Source organism: Gouania willdenowi, chromosome 1, assembly GCF_900634775.1.
Source record: "Gouania willdenowi chromosome 1, fGouWil2.1, whole genome shotgun sequence".
In the NCBI taxonomy this organism is placed as follows: domain Eukaryota; kingdom Metazoa; phylum Chordata; class Actinopteri; order Blenniiformes; family Gobiesocidae; genus Gouania; species Gouania willdenowi.
Genome location: NC_041044.1, coordinates 4,538,880 through 4,562,006, shown reverse-complemented (window position 1 = coordinate 4,562,006; position 23,127 = coordinate 4,538,880). Strand labels below are relative to the sequence as shown.

At 37.8% G+C, this 23,127-nt stretch overlaps 2 protein-coding genes across 2 annotated transcripts; one reads left to right on the top strand and one right to left on the bottom strand.

Moving 5' to 3' along the window:
• Positions 1-940: 940 nt before the first annotated feature.
• Positions 941-9,952, bottom strand: rps19bp1 (ribosomal protein S19 binding protein 1). The gene is made up of 4 exons (XM_028453398.1): positions 9,818-9,952; positions 7,839-8,012; positions 4,773-4,870; positions 941-2,296 (listed from the first exon to the last, which is right to left on the bottom strand). The coding sequence occupies exons 1-4, from the start codon at positions 9,870-9,872 to the stop codon at positions 2,150-2,152; spliced, it is 474 nt and encodes a 157-aa protein (XP_028309199.1). The 5' UTR covers positions 9,873-9,952; the 3' UTR covers positions 941-2,149.
• Positions 9,953-12,106: 2,154 nt separating this feature from the next.
• On the top strand, positions 12,107-20,639 carry LOC114468140 (3-mercaptopyruvate sulfurtransferase-like). The gene is made up of 2 exons (XM_028454853.1): positions 12,107-12,746; positions 19,431-20,639. Exons 1-2 carry the CDS (start codon positions 12,140-12,142, stop codon positions 19,691-19,693), a joined length of 870 nt encoding a protein of 289 aa, XP_028310654.1. The 5' UTR covers positions 12,107-12,139; the 3' UTR covers positions 19,694-20,639.
• Positions 20,640-23,127: the final 2,488 nt, after the last annotated feature.

Here is a 23,127-nt window from a genome sequence, read left to right as displayed (position 1 = left end):
GCGGCGGTGGTGATTCAAACAAACTACTCTTTCTGGAGCGATCCATCCGCTCGAGCGTTGTGCGGCTGGGGCACGTCACACTTCCAGCTGAGTAAGTAGGTCCAGAAGAAGTGCCAAATATAGGTCAAACACAGAATGTAAACAATGGAAATAGGAAGCTCTTTTAAAGCGCAGTTTAGAGTCAAATATAAACATTTATGATAATTATAAAATTAAACATATTCTGAACTTTTTTGTCAATTTCTTTCTTTTTTTAGAGCTCACATTTTTAACGTAGTTTACTGAGCCGCATGACAGTATATTTAACTTTAATGAAGAAAGAGTGAGCCAAGTCTGTACTAGACTTCATTACATCATTTATTTATTTATTTTTTTAGAATTCAAGCAAATTCAGCTTTTCAAAAGTAGCTGTTGAAAACACATCTTTTTTAAAAAACATAATTCTATATATTTTCCTGTTCAACATAGCATACACAAAGCATGTCTGTCAAAAGAAAAGTTTCTTTCAAAATAAAAGACTAGTCCAACATGAGACATTATGTATTTATTTGTTTCTGAGCAGCTTCCGTGACCCATCCAGTTTAGGTATGTGACCCACCAGTTGAGAATCACTGCTTTAAAGCACTAGTTACTAGTAAATGTTACAAGTAAAAAATAATAAATGATTATGAGACACAGATGAGCTATAATGACCTCATGTAAAGGATTTTCAATATCAGTGAGTTGTGAAATAACTCAAAGTTGGGGTCCAAAATAAAAATATAGCATAAAGAAAAATGTTTCACATCCCAAAAAAGAGTAACATTTATACCATAAATTAAAACAGAGATCAGATTTTTTCCTACATGTCGTTATGGGCCAATAAAAACACACACTATTTTCCAATTTAGAGGAGCTGACATGTCGACCAGATAGGATGTATAGCAGATCTTTTTCTATATTCTGAGATAGTAGGTGGAGCTTATTACTATACCATATTTACCTTTCTATGTGATGGAGTTACAGAGATATTGTAAGAGGAAAATGGAAGAAAAATAAGGACGCACGAAAATTAACACAAAAAATCATCAAGTCTCCAAAAGTATTAATCTGATCAAACTAAAACTGTACAGTGTCTATTGAATAATCACAGAACAAAGCATTTTTTAGACTATAGTGCGGGAGCCATTTGTTGAAATGACATGGAATGACCCTACTGCCAGCTCAAGGTTTACTTTCTAAGAAGAGTTTGCATGTTCTCCCTCACCGTTCTGGGTTTACACATGGAACCAAACATCTTGAAGTCTCTAAAGAGACGACATCAGTGAATAACCTGAATACAGTGAGCACAGTAGACTCTAGAAAGTCTGGTCCATACATACATACATACATGTGTTCCTGTATTTGGAATTAAAAGCTCGCTAGCATATAGCTGTGTGCTAAGCTAATTTGAAGTCTCTCAATGGGAAACAATAACTCTGTTCTCAAACTGACCAAACCAGGAAACTAACCATTACATCGTCTAATTCCCTTTAGGTCCAAGGTGTCAATATTTACAATTCACATGTAAATATAACCTTTCTTTTCTGACCTAAACATGTAAAGTACTATTTATGATCACAGACCAAGCTCCAAATATAATTCACTGATAACAGGAAATTACTTTTTAATAGTGTCATAAACTAATAATTGATTTAATGATTGATGGCAGATGAAACACATTTACTTTCAATATATTTGGATGCTTTTCACTGGAATTAGAAGAAACTATGTGGAGGGGAAGCAAAACCTTCAAATATACCAAACAAAAGCATATAAGCTGTAAAAGTCAACACGTTACTGCTCTGAACTCACTGATTGGATCAATACTTGACCATCAGCAATGCTTTAAACACACTTTTATTAAAGATATTGAGACAAAAAATTAGAGAAAAAAGGTAAAGTTCAAAACGATTGATTCCAAGCAACGAGCTGTGACCCTGGTCCTAGAAAGCTGCACTGTATAGGACCTGAGAACAGAATAAAAACTAAACTCTATCAAACCTGTGTTCAGTCCTAAAACAGAGCAGGTCATTATTCTTTAGAAACTCAAGAGTCCAGGAGGGAAGTGAGAAGAAAAGATCTTCAGCTCCATGAACGGAACCAGAATCTGATCCAGGTTTGAGTTCCTTTACTTGTTCTCCACCGTGCGGCCAAAATACTCCTTCTGGAACTGCTGGAACTCTTCCTCAGTGAACAGAGACGACTCCGTCTTGGCCTTTGGAGCTGGTTTGATGGGACGGTTCCTGGACTGTCGTCCTGTGTTGTGGTTCAGGATCTGACAGAGAAGAAGAAAAAACAGAGAAAACGTCTTTTATATTTTTATGTTACTAGTGAAAAACTAATAATGACCTCATGTATAGGATTTTTATTAAGAAGAAGTCGCATAAAAAAAAAAATGTTTTGTATCACAAGAAAGAGTAACGTTTATACTATAAATGAAAAAATACAGTATTAGATTATTACATTCCCACATGTTATGGGCCAATGAAAATAGCAAAAAAAAGAAAAATCCAATTTCAAGAGAAATCTGTCACCCAAGAACCAATGCATATATGTGTCTAAACATTAGTGATTTGTCCAACGGCTTAGGTGGTAATATGGTGTAAGGCGGGATCATAAAAATAGTAAGTTTCAATACCGTAATTTAAAAAAAAAAAAAAGAATGCACTTCCCCGTGACTGTGCAGGGTCTGCCACGCACACAATGAACGTAGACTCCAAATTAGGATATCGCCCAAGCCTAATGTAGAGCTGATGTTTTTATATATTCTGAGAAAGTGGGTGGAGCTGTACTGTATTATTATACCATATTTCCTATGTGGTGTAGTTCCTGAGATACTGGAAACTGAAAATGTTAAATTGTCTATATCTCAAAAAGTATTGATATGATCAAACAAAAAAAGTACAGTATGACTATTGAATAATCACAGAACAATTTGTAAAAAAATCAGATTTTTTTTTAGACCAAAGTGTGTTGACCATTTGTTGAAATGACTGTAAACAGTTTGCTCAGCCTATGTTACAGTTATTGATGAAATAAAAAGGAGACAACTGTGAACAGCTGATGGTCTAATATCACTTATGGATAAAAAGTATAATTACCTTCATTCATCCATTTTCCTCCACCCTCCCTCACGTTTATTACATTCTCCATATTATAGTTTTGTTCCTCTACTGTCCTTGTGTTTGTCAGTTTCACGGTTATTGATTCATTGGTGATTGATTAGTCAGGGTTCTCGCCAGTGCAGTTGAGGGTCGGGGCCTCTACGCTGTGATGTCGGCCCCTAATGCTGTTTCAACCGGCGTAGGAGTTTTTTTCTGTTGTTTTTCACTTTTTTAATCAGTACTGTCATGAAAATCGCTGCACACTTGAACATAAAATGGGCTTACAGGCGTTTTGTTTTAACTCTTTATTCTGCACAACCCAAAAACACATACATCAGCCGAATCATCTAATTACGCGACCGTGGCTCAGGTGGTAGAGGGTTGTCTTCTGATCGAGAGGTTGGGGGTTCGATCCCAGTACCTGACTATGTGTCGAAGTGTCCTTGGGCAAGACACTGAACTCTAAGTTGCTCCCAGTGGTCGACTAGCACCTTGCATGACAGTCCTGTCCCACTGGTGTGTGAATGAGAGAGTGATTGGGTGAATGAGCTGATATGTAAAGCGCTTTGAGACTGTTTCAGTGGTGATAAAGCTCTATATAAATCAAGTCCATTTAGTCCATTTAATTACGACTGGCAATCTGCTTGGATGACCCCGTCTTCACCTGAGGACCCATGCAGCCACTTAAAGGTGCAGTCTGCAACTCTCTTAAAAGTAACTTTTTGTCCATATTAGTCCCAATATTACTGCAGGTCCCACATAATATCTCATTTAAATTTAAATTTGAAAAATAAATACCTTGGTCTTTGCTCTTGGAGCAGGAACAGCTCAGAGAATAGAGAACATTGTAATTATCACCTGTTAGTGCACCTCTGTTTATACCAAGACGCCCGCCCTATTGCCCGCCCGGGCAACATGTCAAAAGGATTGAATCAACACCCTTGTTTTGTCCAGACACACATGCAGCTTCTCTTTTGCTGCTCTATTTCATGGGAAACTGATGCAAATTAGCTCTGTGGTGCACATGACTCTCATGATGCTCATTGGCCGACAACTCGGCGGTCCGAGTGCCGGAGTTTTAAAGCTTTGAATTAGTGTTTTGAATAAAATGATATTTCTTGTCCCTACAGAGTCTGAGTATTTTTTAGTAGAAGACCTTTTACCAAGCATGAGTAACACTCTAACTCAGGGGTCCCCAATCCTGGTCCTCAACAGCCACTATCCAGCATGTTTTAGATGTTTCCCTCTTCCAACACACCTGATTCAAATGATGAACTCATCATCAAGCTCTGTAGAAGCCTGATAACGATCCTGGTCATTTGAATCAGGTGTGATGGAAGAGGGAAACATCTAAAACATGCTGGATAGGGGCTCTTGAGGACCAGGATTAGGGACCCCTGCTCTGACTACTACATTCATAAACACCTTCACCAATTCAACAAATAACTTTAGGCTGTGAAGTACGGCTGGAACAAAGTACGAGTTATTTCACAAAATTTGGCCTCAAAATGTAGGAAATAGTGTTTCAGAGGGTTAGAACTTTAGAAATGCATAAAGTGACAGAAAAAGGAAACAAACACTGGATTTCACTGCCTGAGTTGAGCTTTTTTAACATGTGAAATCTTCACTGACTGGTGTCCTGCTCACCTTCATCGTGTCAGAGTCTGAGGCTTGAACGCCGGGTTTCATGAAGTACTTGAGGTTCTCACTCAGATGGCTCGTCCCCTGCTTCTTCCTGAACTCCTCTGAAGGAAAAGAACAACATAAGCACATTAAACACGTTTATCCAGAGGAAATGTCCCCCCCTGGTGGCCACAAGGCAAACACACGGTCACCATTCTTTAGCTACTGTTAAGTCAGTGGTTCTTAAAGCTCTTTTGGTGTTTCCCACGTTGAATAAAAGGTAAACTTTAAAACCCCACCTGCCCCCATATAATCCTGACAAATAACATTTTTAAATGTATTAAACTAATGGAACAAGTAACATCATAATTCATAATGAATTAAAACTCAAAAACTAAATTAAACTAATCACCTGCATAAAAAACTAATGTAAAAGTGCAATCGTCAAAAATATCGCGCGCACACAAACACTCATGGTGCGCCACCCATTGTGTGCACGCACGATTGTTTGTGCATGTGCAATTGCACTATGAGTGTTTGTGTGCGCGCGATCGAACATGCACAAACACTCATGCGCGCACACAATGGGTGGCGCCAGGCAGGGGCTCGGGGGCGCTGAAGTTACCCCAGGATACCAATAGCACCCCCAAAAATATTCTGTGGTTTATTTAGATTTTTTATGTTAGACTACCATAATTTACTTATCATTTGATACATAAATAAAACAAATTTGTGGAATAAAATCATAAATTCAACACAAGATGATTTGCTCCACTTCCTGTCCCTTCCAGTCCTGGATGTGTAAAGGCTGGGACACACTGTGCGATTTTTTCAATCTTTGTACTCAGCTCCAGCTCAAACTGTGCGACTCATGTGCAGAGCCTGAATGTGCGCAGCTCATGATTCATGTTCTCACACTGTACGGACCAACACTCTGACACGATCTGACTGCTCACACTGTACGTTCATACACGACACGTCAGGGTCTTGTTTCCGGAAATGCATATCACCCAGGCCTAATGTAACCAAAGCAGTAACGTTTTATCTTGTATAGGATATAATTGTCTAAACTGTGTGAAATGAGGGGTTCAAACACTGTTTAAAGTAGGATTTTATTAATATGAATGTGTTACCACAATAACAAATAGAAATCACTAGACTGATCTGCTGCCTTGTTATGTAGCAAGTGATGCTAATGCTACACCACTTTAGTTAAACAAATTAAAAAGACTGTAACTAAAATAACGTGTCAGCCTTTTTGTTTGATGTTAACTCATTCAGTGCCAGCCATTCTGAGATTTTCTACCCCCTCAGTACCAGCCGTTTTTGAACATTTTGACTGATTTTTAGAGACCCACAGAATATTTTCTACTATGACTAACTGAAATCTGACACCAGATTCTGAAAGATTGAAGCCTCTACTTTCATCAAAAAAATGTTTCTGGCTTGTTTCATTCTTTTGTAATCAGCCGTTGAATAGAGCAAGTTTTACACTAATCTTCAGTTTCAGAGCAAAAAGCTGAGAAAAAAGCCTTTTTGTAAAAAAAACCCTGTCAGTGACTTTAAAGCTTTTTTTTTTGCTTTAGTGACAACTCTAACATCTGAACATCGTTTCCTTATATAAAACTAAAAAAAAAAAAAAAACACAGACCGGGCTTTTGATGGCAAAATTATTATTATTTATCTATCTGGGTCAGAGTTGAATGGATTTCTTACTTTATTTTGGTATTCCTCCAACTTTCTCTCCCGTCAGTCTGTACACATGCAACTTCCTCCTCCTCCCAGACATACAGTGTGTCACTGCTTACCCCGTTTTTTATGGTTTTATCTCACAATCGCCACATTATCCATGAATTCCACACTTGCTCTGGTCAGAGTGTGCGCTGCTGTGCACTGCTGGGAATGTCAGCTCTGCACGTAGTGCCATTTTCTTTCTCCCTCTTAGCTCCGATGAGCATGGATGATCTCACATCCAAAGGTGCGCTGCTACTTCCTACATGTCACCTATTATTCTGCTATCTGGCTCACAGGCTGGGGGTATTTTGACTGATTGACAGATTCATCAGCCAATCAGGTGTGTTTGCTTTCAGCCAATCACATGGCTCACTATGCGCACATATCAGTAGCTCTGCAACTGGTTTAAAAGTGTGGAGAAAATGTAAGAAGCATGTATGCATTTGTGAATCTGAAATACAACTGCAAAACAAAGCATGTGCAAGAGTTCATTCATTATGATACTGTTCTGATTCCATAGGGGAACCCTTAATCTCTGAGCACCATCGCCAAAAAGTTGAGCAACCCCATAGCACCTGCAAAAGAAAATGTCTGGAGCCACCCCTGGCGCGCACACACAAACACTTGTGGTGCACACACACACAAACACTCGCGGTGCACGCACACACAAACACTCGCGGTGCACGCACACACAAACACTCGCGGTGCACGCACACACAAACACTCACGGTGCACACACACACAAACACTCGCGGTGCACACACACACAAACACTCGCGGTGCACACACACACAAACACTCGTGGTGCACACACACACACAAACACTCGTGGTGCACACACACACACAAACACTTGTGGTGCACACACAAACTCGTGGTGCATACAAACACAAACACTCGTGGTGCATACAAACACTCGTGGTGCACACACACACACAAACACTCGTGGTGCACACACACACACACACAAACACTCGTGGTGCACACACAAACACTCGTGGTGCACACACAAACACTCGTGGTGCACACACAAAAACACTCGTGGTGCACACACACAAACACTCGTGGTGCACACACACAAACACTCGTGGTGCACACACAAACACTCGTGGTGCACACACACACAAAGCTCTGCAGGTGAATCAAAAAGCTCTGCATAAATCCCACGACGCAATGAATAAATAATGAAATTTGTTGCCAACGCTTTTAATAGTTGATTTTATCGTTTGATTGTTGGAGCCTTCGTCACGCCCCTCCTGTCATACCTCTCTATCCACACACACAATGAGAAGCACTGAGCTCCGTGATTATAGAACTTTAGTTTGTGCACGTGAACAGTAACGGAGACGGACTGACCCACAGCTGATCTGATCCTCTTGTCTTTAACCGTAGCTTTGTTCTTTCGGGGCCCGAGTCGGCCCTGGAGTCTCTTCACCTGCTTGGTGACGCCCTGTCGGTTGGTGCTGACCAGCTCCATCACTGAGGACGAACTCAGAGTTTGCTTCTTCTTCTGCTTCTCTTTGCTCACATCTGGAAATAAGAGGAAGACTTTGTTTCAACTGATAAACATCTCTCAATTTCATTGTTATTATTGACATTTTACAATTATCAATCTTTCTTGATACTTTTCTGATTATTTGCCTCTTGATTCAATTTCCCAATTTTATTCAAGGTGTTTATCTATTATAAACGTGATCCTGTATATATTATACCCATTTTTGTCATTCTTTATCATTTTAATATCTGTGTGTACTTGTTTTCTTTCACTTTTGCAATGTTGATTGTATCATTTTTCCAAAGATTCTAATACACAACAATTGAATGCCCTGCTGTTTATACACATTTAATATTTCTTTATTTAATATTTCTTTAATGCTATCCGTCACATCTCATTTTCCTCTAATCCAGTGGTTCCTAACTTTTTTGGATCCATTTCGTAACACATATATAAAGTAGCCAGAATTGGTGCACAAAGTGCCAAGATGCACCCGCTCAGAAATGTTTACACTATTTTATTTCTTCTTTTCTTTATACTGCATTTTATTGGACCTATATTTATATTTGAGAAAGTATTGGAAACGGTTGTTGAAGATTGTGTGTTGTGTTCTGATTTGAAAAATAATGATGATTAAAACATTTTCATACATATTTTCAATCTGCAATTATTTTTTTGACACATTCCAGGCGACCCCACATAGGGCCACAACCCCAAGGTTGAAAAACACTGCTATAATCTTACCTTACATAAAACAACAGCTATTGGTTGGCCTGTTTTACCAATCACAATGTCTACAGTATAAAATACATTAAGAGGAATACTGTAGTGATTACAGGTTTTTATTTTTTAAGTATATGATTCTTCTAAAAATAACAACCTGATAATTTAACAGGTTAAACTAGTTTTTTCCTTAATTACAAATTGTAGCTACTTGCTTTACTCTGGACACCAGACATGGGCAACAAGCGGTCTGGGGGCCACATGCGGTCCTCTGACTAATTTTGTTGAGCTCCCAGAGTAAAAGCAGAGTGGGCCAAAAATCACACAAAAAGCTCAAATACACAAAAATAATACACATTAACAAAACAACAATTATACACAAAAAATATACAAAAATAAACAAAATAACAGAAAACCACATAGAACAGCAAGAATACATAAAATGACTCCAAAATCATACAAATTTACATGGAAATACACAAAACTACAACGAAAAGACACAAAATAGCAACATTTACACACAAACATTACATTTTAAATAAAGGTACCATTAATAAAAAATAAACAGAATTACTCCAAAAAGAAACAAAACAAGAAAAGACACATAAAATGACTCAAAAAAACTATACAAATTTACATGGAAATACACAAAATGAAAAGAAAAATACAAAATATGACAACAAAAACACACACAATGGCAACAATTATACACAAATAACTAAAAAGAAAAAAGATGAATTAAAAATAAATAGAAATACAAAAACAAAAGATACTGGATACATATAATGACTCCAAAAATACATTCAAATTAACATGGAAATACACAAAATGACAACAAAAATACACTTAAACATAAACAACTAAACAAACTAAAACATACCATCAATAAAAATGAACAGAATGACTCTAAAAAATACACAAAATGACAGAAAAATATATCAGACGACAACAAAAACACACTTTCCTATTATTGCTTAGATTGATTATTATTCTTCATGTTGACATGGATGTGGATCACCCTCAGATTAATCAATCACTTCAGTGATTGATCAGTTACTTTAGGCTCCGCTACAACGCTAGGCTAAGCTAATGTTAGCACGTTAGCATGCAAACAAACCTTTGATATCTTCCCCCAGAAGCTGCAGACCTCTCCTAATCAACGACGCAGACATATCGTCGGATTTATTTCACTGTTTAAGAACAACACGTGTGAAAAACGGCGTGAGATCGTCAACATCCGCTCAGTCAGAAATGTCCGTCAGTTTAAATTCACCGGCTGGAAAAGTTGAAGCGGCACAAAGGTTCCGCATCCTGTTGCCTTTCTGTACATGTTATGGACTTTTACGTTTGTGTTTATCAAATGAATTAACATTGTACCCAGGAAGTACAAGTCTGGGACAGTTTTAATAGTAGATTACATTATTATACCCAGTTAGCATCTGCAAATGTGTACAGGATACATTAGGTAGGCTATAGAAAATACACTTTTTTCTTTCTCAAGAAACTTTGAACATAACTTACTACGTTCACATAAATTCTATAATAATAATAATAATAATAATAATAATAATAATAATAATAATAATAATAATACAAGTTTGCAATACTGAACCAAAAAAATGGATAGAACTATATTGTAATAAATGAGCTATGCAAAAAAATGAATTTTATGCAGTGGATGGCCCATGAAGGTCCCTTTATAATTTAAAATGTCCCACCACTCCTGATGAGTGCTCAGAATAGTATTTTAGTCTTTAAGGAAATATTGTTGATTACAGATCAATTCTAGGAGAAATAATCGATGCATCGTCATTAAGCATAGTAATTGATAATTGATTCATACATTTCCAATATTTGTCACAAGCACAGAAGTCCAATAACAAAGCACCACTCGGGTTCCGATCAGGGGGGCAGTTCCTCCCAATCACATCCTTCTAGGTCTTACTGTTGTTGCCAACAAGTCCCCCAGCAGAACGAGGGAATCCCAAGAAGGAGCACTCAGTCTCCCTCTAAGGATTCCAAGAACGGTGAATACTCTGAGCTACTGTTTGGCCCATAGGCACAAAAAACAGTCAGGATCCGTCCCCCCACCCGAAGGCGGAGGGAGGCTACCCTCTCGTCTACCGGAGTAAACTCCAACATACAGGCCCTGAGTTGGGGGGCAAGAAGAATTGCCACCCCAGCCTGGCACCTCTCACCATTGACAACTCCAGAGTGGAAGAGAGTCCAACCCCTCTTAAGAACACTGTTCCAGAACCATTGCTGTGCATCGAGGTGGAGCAGACTATATCTAGTTGAAACTTCTCAACCTCGCGCACAAACATGGGCTCCTTCTCTGTCAGAGAGGTGGTCACATTCCACGTCCCTAATGCCAGCTTCTGTAGCAGGGGATCAGATCACCAAGGTTCTTGCCTTGGACTACCACCTGATCCACATGGCACCAGCCCCATGCCATCCATCCTGTGGGTGGTGAGCCTACAGGAGGGCGTGTCCATGTCATCTTTACGGGCTCTGCACGGCCGGGCCCGTTGGCAGACATCCGGCCACCAGGCGCCCACTCTCAAGCCCCAACCCCAGGCCTGGCTCCAGGGTGGGGCCCCGGTAGCGCCAATCCAGGCGACGTGCACTTCCATTGTTGGTTTTTCTTCATATGTGGCATTTGAACAGCTCTTGGTCGGACCCGTCACCTGGGACCTGTTTGCCTTAGGAGACCCTACCGGGGACATTGAGTCCACCGACAACATAGCCTCCAGAATCATTTTTGTAGTCACACCCCTCCACCACGTTAAGGTGGTGGTTCATGGAGGAGAATACTGATACCTTTGTGGAAAATAAATTAAGTTCCAATTGTGCGCGATTTGGTCTCTTTCTTTATAAGTTTATACATGAGATGTTTATTGTATGTATGAGAACCGTGGCAAGATTTATTATCAAAAATAAATGTGGGGCGTGAAAATAACTAACTTTTACTTTGAGTACTATTTAAATGAGCTTTTTTTACTTGTACTTGAGTATTTTATATTTGACTTACTTGTACTTGATTGAAATTTAAATCAAGTAACCGTACTTCTACTTAAATAGGATATATCAGTACTCTTTACACCTCTGCTTATTTGGCAGGATTATTTGGGGGCCAATGGGCTCAGGTCGGGTTTGAAAGTTCACTGTCATTCAAAGTGAGGAATACCCACAAGAGTTTGAAAACCACTGCACTGTATACATGTAGAACATTTTCTCTCTCTCTCTCTCTCTCTCTCTCCTACTCCCTCCCCCCAACGCTCTGTCTTTCTCTCTCTCGCTCTCTCTCTCTCCTAATCCCTCCCTTTCTCTCCCCCCACTCTCTCTACCTTGAAGCAACCTAATGAGCCCCCTCCCTCAGTCTGTTCTCAGGTCATTTGCAGTTTGTCCTCAGTCTGTGGTGGTAAAGCATTATTCCAGCATGTCTCTCCAGGCACGAGCTCTGGTCTCATCCCGGTGGTTGGCTCAGGCCCTTCAGACTCAGGCTCAGACTCAGGCCCTTAAGGCTCCAGAGAAGCTGTGCGTGCTGGACTCTTCTTGGTTCATGCCCAAAGTATGCAGGGATGCACGCTCTGAGTTTGAGAAGAAGCACATCCCAGGGGCATCGTTCTTTGACATAGACCAGTGCTGTGATAAGACCTCTCCCCTGGACCACATGCTGCCCTCTGAGCAGCTCTTTGCAGACTACGTGGGTCAGCTGGGGATACACAGAGACACACACGTGGTGGTCTACGACGTCAGTGAGTTTGGGGCGTTCTCGTCGCCCCGAGTGTGGTGGATGTTCCGGGTGTTCGGGCACCAGGCTGTGTCCGTGCTGGATGGGGGTCTACGGTGCTGGGAGCTGCACGGCATCCCCGTGACTGACAAGTACACCAGACCCGCCCCCACCGAGTACAAGGCCTCTCTGAACCGGTCCTGGATCAAATCTTACCAGGACATCCTGGACAACCTGGAGACTAAGAAGTTCCAGGTGGTGGATACCAGACCCCTGGGCAGGTTCAGGGGCCTGGAGCCCGAACCCAGAGGCAGTGAGTATCACTGTTCATTGACCAATAAAACCTCTGGGAGAACATGCAAACTCCACATATGATACATTTTTCTAAAAGGCTTATATCTCCAAGAGAATCTCACACTTTTTGAGGCAAAATATGAATTAAAGGTCCTTCTTTGTCGTTGATTAGTTATCTATCTATCTATCTGTCTGTCTGTCTGTCTGTCTGTCTGTCTGTCTGTCTGTCTGTCTGCCTGCCTGTCTGTCTGTCTGTCTGTCTGTCTGTCTGTCTGTCTGTCTGTCTGTCTATCTATCTGACCTGTTGGAACAAAATGACAATGAAACATTTTATTTACAAAATTAAACAAAAATAAATCTCAATATTAATCAGAAAAAGAATGATTCAATAACTTGTTGGTCATCAGCAGAAGTTTCACAATCAATAACGTTTCTGGAAAATTATTATTGAAAGCTGTACATGTTAATATTTTAAGTTTTCAATTTGTATTATATTTATTTTTATTTTAATGAACCCATGGCTAATTGTGTGTAATTTAACTTTAATTATTCCAAAACAATTCACTGGACTCCAATACGTCAGCTTGTGGACTCCTCTGAGTCCCTGAACCTCCGTTTGAGAACGCTGGCATTTGCAAGCTAATATTAGTTATTATTTTTCTTATAGGTGAAAGTCTAACAAGTGTAGCAAACAGTCAAATATGTAATGCACCATGAGAAAACCAGAAGAAAGTCAGCCAGGGGATGTTTTGAGTTCTTTGCAGATTCTGAAAGTGTTTATTCTAAGCTTTCCAATTGTGACACAAACATATAAATCAAATATTATTTGAAGAACTTATGGCCATTTGAATGTTGTCACTCTCTAAAGTACACAAAGGAGAAAACGCTTTTCAAAGATTCTGAGGTTTATTGGCTGAAAACAATAACAAGACTGTGAGAAAAGCCAAAAACAATCGCTATGTTGATCAGCTGTTGGAATTCCAAAGCTCCAAAGAAGGACGCGCGCTCGGCACTAAAACGAGCTGATTTCAAAAGACAAAGTGTATCATTTTAGAACCTCTGATAGTGTTATTTGAAGCATTGAGTGCTTTCTTTATAACTTCAAATAGCAAAAAAAAAAAAAAATCAATGTTGGTTTTTGTCCTTTTTGTTTGTTTCTCTCATGTCGATTTGTGCCTGGTTTTCTCATTCTCATCTTTTGAGATTATTTCTCACATTTCTATGGTATTTTTCTATAAATCAGGTGACTGAGTGTTTAACGAGTAGAGCAGAGTAACGATTCACATTTCCCAAAGCAATTCGATTAGATTCGATTTGATCCCATTAGATTTTTCAACTGTTTTAAGGATATTTTAGTCACAGTACCAATTCAGATTCCTAGAGAAAAATGTTGTAAATAGAAAATGACTTGGTGCTTGATTAAACAATATTGAGATTAAATAGATACATATTCATATGTTTATCTTACATAGAGGAGCATTTATTTACTTTAATTATGTTCTCAATCCAGATGTGCATGGAATGGCATGGCATGGTGACTTAAATCCCATTTGTGTGAAAATCCATTTTATGACCTGGAGTACTTCAGTGTGATCTTTATTCTGGCATAAAACTGCATGTAATGAAATACTTGTTTTGTTTTTTTGTGTCAGCGTTTGTTGCATTGCTGTCCACACATCAGACCTGTTACAGCCCGATATGTAACAATGACCTGCATTGTTGTAAAAAGTAACGTAATAAAAAAATGTTACAACTGGTCAATAATATAACAACATGCTGAGCCGAAAAACTTTTTACATTATGTAATGTTCGTTACTACATTATGGGGCAGGAAAAAAATATTTTTCCCCCTAATATTGTAATAATTTTATCACATCATTGAGTGAGTCAATGATTTATGGATTAAAGGGCTTGTTGCATAAATGTGTGTGTGTGTGTGTGTGTGTGTGTGTGTGTGTGTGTGTGTGTGTGTGTGTGTGTGTGTGTGTGTGTGTGTGTGTGTGTGTGTGTGTGTGTGTGTGTGTGTGTGTGAGTGAATAAATAAATGTGACTATATACAGGTGCTGGTCATATAATCAGAATATCATGAAAAAGTTGATTTCTTTCAGTAATTCCATTCAAAAAGTGAAACTTGTTTAATGTATACATTCATTACACACAGACTGATATATTTCAAGTGTATATTTATTTTAATGTTGATGATTAAAACTGACAACTAATGAAAACCCCAAATTGAGTATCTCTGAAATATAGAATATTGTGTAGAGGTTCAATATTGAAGACACCTGGTGCACCTGCAAAGGCCTTTAAATGGTCTCAAGTCTAGTTCTGTAGATCTATACAATCATGGAGAAGACTGCTGACCTGACAGTTGTCCAAAAGACGACCATTGAAACCAAAAAGTCCACAAACTATAGTGATAACCACGCCCTGGAGAGGATTGTGAAACTAAACCCATTCAAAAATGTGGGAGAGATTCACAAAGAGTGGACTGTAGCTGGAGTCGGAGCTTCAAGAACAAGCACAGACGTCTGCAAGACATGGGTTTCAGCTGTCACAATCCTTGTGTCAAGACACTGAACTAGAGACAGCGTCAGAAGCGTCTCGTCTGGGCTAAAGACAAAAAGGACTGGACTGCTGCTGAGTGGTCCAAAGTGATGTTCTCTGATGAAAGTACATTTAGCATGTTCTTTGGAGATCAAGGTCCCAGAGTCTGGAGGAAGAGAGGAGAGGAACAGAATCCACGTTGCTTGAGGTGCAGTGTTAAGTCTCCACAGTCAGTGATGGTTTGGGGTGCCATGTCATGTGCTGGTGTTGGTCCACTGTGTTTCCTTAGTTCCAAGGTCAACATAGCCGTCTACCAGGAAGTTTTAGAGCACTTCATGCTTCCTGCTGATGACCAACTTTATGGAGATGCAGATTTCATTTTCCAACAGGACTTGGCACCTGCACACAGTGCCAAAGCTACCAGTACCTGGTTTAAGGACCATGGTATACCTGTTCTTGATTGGCCAAATAACTCACCTGACCTTAACCCCATAGAAAATCTGTGGAGTATTATGAAGAGGAAGATGTGAGACACCAGACCCAACAATGCAGAAGAGCTGAAGGCCACTATCAGAGCAACCTGGGCGCTCATAACACCTGAGCAGTGTCACAGACTGATCCACTCCATAACACGCTGCATTACTGCAGTAATTCAGGCAAAAAGAGCCTCAACTAAGTATTGAGTGCAGTACATGATCATAATTTTCATGTTTATACTTTTCAGTTGGTCAACATTTCTACAAATCTTTTTTTTGTATCAGTCTTGAGTAATATTTTAATTTTCTGAGATACTGAATTAGGGATTTTCATTTGTTGTCAGTTATAATCATCAACATTAAAATAAATAAACATTTGAAATATATCAGTCTGTGTGTAATGAATGATTATAAGATACAAATTTCACTTTTTGAATGGAATTACAGAAGTAAATCAACTTTTTCGTGATATTCTAATTATATGACCAGCACCTGTATATATAATGTTTATATATATAAAAAAGGCAAAAAAACGTTTTATGTTTTGGGCTCAGCATTATGCTACATTATTGACCAGTTATTACATTTCAGGTTTTATTTAAACAATCTCGATTTGTTACATTTTGGGTCGCTGTTACATATCGGGCTCTAACAAGGCCATCCTAATATATGAGTAAAAAAAAAACAAACTCAATTAACCTTTACATTTGTACCATTTTGTACTCAATAATGTTATTTTTTGTGACCAAATCGTTTCAAAAAACAAATAACTAAAAAACAAGTGGTGTATGGGGTTAAGTGAGGACTCTACAGTGTGTTGGAAAAAGCCACATTGACGTACTAAGTGAGAGCTTTAGTTCAGTTTGTTCAGGACAAACATCCATCAAGGCAAACAGCGCGTGCACTGAGCAGCAGACAGGACTTACGTGAGCAGCATGTTGATGGTCCACCGTCATTAGGACACGTGCTGACACAGTTACACACATTCATCAACGAAGGACGCTAGTAAAGAGAGGACGGGTCTCTCCCACCCAATCACATGTGATGTTTCACAAACACAGGCTTGTTAAGTACAGAGATAAGACGCATTAAGAGCGTCTTATCTCGTTCTTACTCTCCTTCGTAATCAATGGGAGATAAACGCTTTGGTGTGTGGTTGAAACCGCTTTCTGTGACAAACTTTGATTAGTGAGCAGTTGTTTTTCTCAGTCGATCATGTGTTGATTGTGTTAAAGTAAACTACAGGAATTTCACTATCATCACAATTTATTGCATTAAACAGAAACAGAATTTTTCACAGAATAGACTCTATTCAATAGAGGGATCGCGTGGCGTGACAGCGAGTGGAAAATGTTGAAATGTATAACTCTCAGAGAGGGTTAAATTTAGCCTTTCTTTAAAGCTAAAAATTATTTGTTGAGTTAGTGTAGGTCAGGCTGAATGTAGTTAGAGAGTTACTAATGTTTGGTGTATATATATATATATATATATATATATATATATATATTTTTTTTTTACTGCATTTTAGTCGAACTAGATTCACAAAGTAAAAGTATGAAAATACAGTTGTTTAAGATTGTGTGTTGTTTTAATTAAAAAATAATAGATAAATCATTCAGACAACCCCATTTAAACTCCAGGCGACCCCACATGGGGTCCTGACCCACAGTTTGAAAAAGACTGATTTAGTGACTCCTGAATAGATTCATTTTTTTAAATTTTTATAATTTCCAGTCATCTCCCGCCTGCAGGGGTGGGACCAAGCCTGACACTTTATTTGTTAATTTTCCTCTCTCTCTCTCTCTCTCTCTCTCTCTCTCTCTCTCTCTCTCTCTCTCTCTCTCTCTCTCTGTCTCTCTCTCTCTTTCTCTCTCACAAGTACCCCTGTAGTGCCATCACGTACCCCTTGGGGTACACGTAACCCCCTTTGAGAAATGAGTGTATGTGTACCCCTAGGGCAAAGGTGGGCATCTTCCACACAGTGGGGGCCAGGAAAATGTGTTTGTTTGATCAGAGGGCCACATTATCAACATTCATGTCAGCATTCAGAATAATGACCAATCTGAGCATTAACACAGGAAACAACAGAGTTCTGCAGTCATTTAGTGTGCTTTATGTGCATTTCTGTTGCCCTTTTGTATATTTTTCTTGGAAAATATATGTTTTTTGGAGTCATATTGTGTCTTTGTGCTGTCATTTTGCAATTTTTGGAGTAATGTTTGTGTATTTCTGTTTTCACTTTGCTTGTTTGTTAGTACTGTCGGTTTGCGGAGATATTTTTTGTGTTTTTCTTTCTGTAATTTTCTATATTATTTTGGGTCATTTTGTGTATTTTGTGTTGTTGTTTAGTGTTATTTGGTGTATTAATATTGTTGTTTTCTTCATTTTTGTATTTTTGTAGTAGTTTCTGTGTTTTTCTTGTCTTTTACTGTTTACTTTGGGGGCCGTATAAAATTAGACCAAGAACCGTGTGTGGCCCCCGGGCCACCAGTTGCCTGTGTCTGCCCTAGGGGTATGCGATGGCACTACAGGGGGGCCTTGATAGATATAAAGAGTGGAAAATTAAGAAATGTAAATGATAAAAACTATAGAAATCAATCTATTCAGGAGCCACCAAATTAGTGATTTTCAACCTTGAGGTCAGGGCCCTATGTGGGAAGCGTCTGGAGTTTAAATGGCGTTTCTCAAATGGGGGTACGTGTACCCCTAGGGGTAGGCAATGGTGCTACAGGGGGTACTTGAGAGAAAGAATGAGTGAGAGAAAGAGAGAGAGAGAGAGAGAGAGAGAGAGAGAGAGAAAGAGACAGAGAGAGAGAGGAAAGTTAACAAATGAAAGAATAAAAAATATGGGGTTTTATGTTTATTTTCAGTTAAAAATGATATTCATCCTAAATATTACCAGCAACTCACAAAATGACAACAAAAAACACACAAAATTAGAGAAAAATATACCGAATAATAAAAAAGAACAGACAGACAACAACAAAACACACAAGATTACTACAAAATACACAAAAATAACAGAGAAACACACAATACAACATATGAAACAAGCAAACGACACCAAAAACACACACACTGAGATAGAATAATTTAAATAATACCAACAACACACAAAAACAACAACAAAAACACAAAATATGAGACAAATACACTGAATAATAAAAATAACAGACAAAAAACAACAAAATGACACAAAAACACACAAAATGGTGATAGAAATAATCTTGATTAGAACATAAACGGAAAATATAAAGGTCAGTGTGGGTCCCACACCAGGCAGGAGATGACCGTATAAATGATAAAAACTATAGAAATAAATCTATTCAGGAAGCACTAAAATCTGTTTAATTCCACTTATTCACAAAATGATATTCTTTAAAATGTGTGTTATCTCTCATTCATTACATTATTATGATCTATAGTTATTTTTTCACAGAATTATGGATTCAAAAGTTAAAAAAAGGGGGTTCTTGAACCAAAAAAGTTTGTGACCCACTGGTGTAGATGATGGAAGATAGATATATTATCTTGATTGATCTTATGCAGACTTCTGTTTTTATTAAATCTTTCTATTAGCCTTCATTTTGCCATGTCTATACAATCATTTCTAAAGATTTATATTTTAAACAAGGCCAAAAACTCACTTATTTTCATGTCCCCTCTCTTATAATGAACAGACACAGATCCAGGTCACATCCCAGGGTCCATCAGCATTCCCTTCCACTCCTTCCTGTCCCCATCAGGCCACTTCCTACGTCAGGAACAGCTCCAGGAACAGTTCTCTAGGGCCGGCGTGGACCTCAGCCGCCCCGTCTGCGTCGTGTGTGGCTCTGCCGTGACGGCCTGCCACGTGGTTCTGGCGGGTCACGAGTGCGGACACACGGGGATGTCGGTGTACGACGGCGGCTGGTCCGAGAAGTTCACGCGAGTAGATGAGTAGACTGGATCGTTACACCCAGGACTGGATCATCCTTGATTAGAGGGAAATGAATGGTTTAACAGAGTAGTTCAATTTAAAGGCCTTTGTGTAATGAAGATACAGCGTTCAGATCACAATACAGTACAAGATTACTGCAGAAATACTCAAGAGGATGCGTACAATACGACTTGTTTATCATCTTAATTCCAGGGTTATCAGCAAGAAATATTCACCTGAAATATTCTATTATTAGTTATTATGTTAAATGGAAAAACTGGAAGCTGAAATAACAACATTCAAAAAAATAGCAATAGATAATAACAAATCAACTTTATTTAAGACAAGGGTGTCAAGTTCATTTTAAATCAAGGGGCCAGTTTGAGCTTAAAGCTGCAGTATGTAAGGTTTTTTTTTTTTTTTTGCATATTTTGTCAAATAATAACCATTATCATCTTTGAGCATATTGTAATCCAAAGTGTCCTGAGTGGATCGTGAATCTCTTCTTCTCCTCCTGGCTGTAAATTAAGTTTAGAAATCCAGGAGTGTGACGCTGGACTTCAGCCAATCAGAGAGCTTTCTATAAAGTCTCCATCGTAGCGTTAGACATTTGCTAGATTTAGGAAAAATTGGGAGTTCTTTCAACAACAAAACCTGGAAAACTGAACTCCGCAAATATTGTGGAATTTAATAGTTTTTTGTATTTGGAGGTGTTGCTATATCTACAACTAAATTAGTTGGTAATTTACAAAATGTTTCATGTTTTTTCTGTCATTTTTTATTTACTCGGGCGGGCCAAATCACGCTGTAAAGGGCCGGATTTGGCCCCCAGGCCTTGAGTTTGACGCATGTTATTCAAGGGGTCAATGATTATTCTGTCCAACTGCATTTCTTTTTGTTAAAAAGAGGTTTAAATACATAAAACATAACAAATATGTAGTAACTTAGTATATATGTGCTCACTTTGATTTTTTTTTTTTAAATGTTACTTACTAAATTACGTCTGTAATTTATTCTGTTATTCAAAGTGTGACTTTCTGGCCAAAATCTTTAAAATGACTAAATCTATTCACATTTCTTTTTTTTTTTTCGTCTCATTTTAGTTATATCATTATAGTCCTGTATAAGTATTTCTATTTTTATTTCCATTATAATATTCATGCAAACAAATTGTGTTGATTATGGGTGGGATTCCTGTAGCAGTTAGGACACGCCCACTCTGTACTATAAAATCTTCAAAGAACAATCTATGCTAAGCTATCTAGCTACTCAATACTTACCGTACTATAGCTCTATTCACAATTATCTCAAGCCAACCTCCTCGCTACAGATTTCAGAGTCCCCAGGTGATCGTTTTTATAAAAGGGGCGGAGCCAACAGTGATGTAAGAATGCACCAAAATGTCACAAACCTCCATTTTCAGCCAACAGCAAAATTTGACTGTAATAACTTGGTTTCAACCCATAGAGGGCACCAACAAAATGCTCCAAAACTAAAATAATTTGGCTAAAATGTCAAGAGTTGGACAAGAATGATTTAAAAACATGACTTCATACCAAATAAATTAGTTTTTCACCAAAAAAAAGTGATTTTGGTGTTTGGTCTTTAGGGATTTTTCAACCTTGGGGTCGGGACCTCATGTGGGGTTGCATGGAATTAAAATGGGATCAACTGAAATGTTTAGTAATTGGTAAGAAAAAAAAAACGTAAGTAAAAAAAAATGGATTAAAATTATATTTTTTTATTTTTTTAATTCTTATTCTTTTTCAAATATTCATCACACACGATAATTATCAAATTACTATATATATGTGAACTTTCTCATTCAATAGAAATTTGAGGTGGCGCACTGGTCACTTTGTAACACACTTTAATAAACATAATCAAAAACTGATTCTAGAAAGAAAGAAAAATGTTTTTGTGATATCAAAATAGGGTCAGACCCAAAAAAAGGTCGAGAACCTCTGGATTAGAGCTATTTCGTCAAAAATAATAATAATTGAGAAACACAATAATATCTGATTAACTCAAACTTCACTGTTTTTCACAAACACACAGGCTTTAATCTAAAATCATTCAGCTTTTATTATGTGTTTGTTTCACAACATGATCATTTAATTTAAAATTAAACCAAAAAATAAAGTCTGAATTTCGGTATGTTTCTACTTTTTTATTGTACAAGAGAGAAATGTTTAATTTTGTATGATTATTAAATAAATAGTTTTTCATCACTTGTTTGAGCTCTTTTTGAACACCAGGTTTGACTTTACAAACATCTGTAGAACCTTTTTTTTCCCAACGTGTTCTGTACTTTAAACTGCAAAGAGTTTGATAGATTTGGACCATGTTTGTTCAGGCTTGGTGCCTGGCATTAAGAACACACGTCTAACCTGAGTTCAGAGTCCAGTTTGAGGAGGAAAGAGGCTATTTAGTCAAAGGACCTCTAACCTGTATCTAAACACTGATTAGACGACTTAACAGACGTTCTTGGGAATGTCCTTTGACATTTACAACCACAATTGGTTGTGCAAAAAAAAAAACCCATTGTGTAAAACACATACGTATGTAGTTAAATCAGTGACTAACCGTCACCTTTGAAACAGAGTGAAATGAGTTCCATTCAACATCAAATGAAATATTGTCTTTAAATCTATAATATTCTAACAAACATCCTCCACAAATACAATAAAAATGTAATTAAATGAGCTGTCGCATGACTTCCTTTTATATACATGTATATTATATATATTAGAGCCTGATCGATATGGGATTTTTAGTTTTTGTTTCTTTTTATTGCAGATATCTGCTGATAACTGATATACAGTATGAAAAAAAAACATTGATAAACACAAGATATATAATGCTTGATTTAAGACAAAGAAGCAGAACATTACTTAGTTAAATAAGGAACTTTATTTAGTAACACTGTCAATATGGATTGTGAAGTCACTGGTGAATAAGAAAAGGCAAAAATTAAAAAAATGATACAAATAAGGTTGGTGAATTGCAAACAGTAAACATGGATAAATAAAAAAGGCAATATGTAACGGCAAACAATGAAGTAGTCATTTGTAATTATTATTATTTAATAAAGACGTGTGAGGACAGCGTTACAATAAATAAATGCATATGTTTTTCCAGGTCCTGCTGTGACATTAGTCCTTTGATCCTTGATATGTTCTTTGGGTGATAATAAGCTGATTTACAGTAGTAACTGTATTTATGTTACAGTTCATGATTGACACCAAGTTTTCAAGTTTAGTGTGTGTTTTTTTTTTTATGAATTAATATTTGAAACTGGGTGCTGACTTTCTTCTTTAGCTCTAAACATCACTATTTTAGCTTTCTCTTTGTTTAACTAAAGACAATTTTGACTCATCAATTATGAATTTGATCAATGTATTTCATCATTACAGATTTCTGTATTTAAAACATGAATTATTGTCACTCAGTATCAT

Excerpts from the sequence above, each read along its gene's own strand:
- LOC114468140 (XM_028454853.1), top strand. The coding sequence starts at position 12,140 with ATGTCTCTCCAGGCACGAGCTCTGGTCTCATCCCGGTGGTTGGCTCAG. Across the intron at positions 12,747-19,430 it reads GGAGCCCGAACCCAGAGGCA|ACACAGATCCAGGTCACATC; the intron begins GTGAGTATCACT and ends TATAATGAACAG.
- rps19bp1 (XM_028453398.1), bottom strand. The coding sequence starts at position 9,872 with ATGTCTGCGTCGTTGATTAGGAGAGGTCTGCAGCTTCTGGGGGAAGAT. Across the intron at positions 4,871-7,838 it reads GAGGATCAGATCAGCTGTGG|AGGAGTTCAGGAAGAAGCAG; the intron begins GTCAGTCCGTCT and ends CTTTTCCTTCAG. Across the intron at positions 2,297-4,772 it reads CAGACTCTGACACGATGAAG|ATCCTGAACCACAACACAGG; the intron begins GTGAGCAGGACA and ends CTTCTCTGTCAG.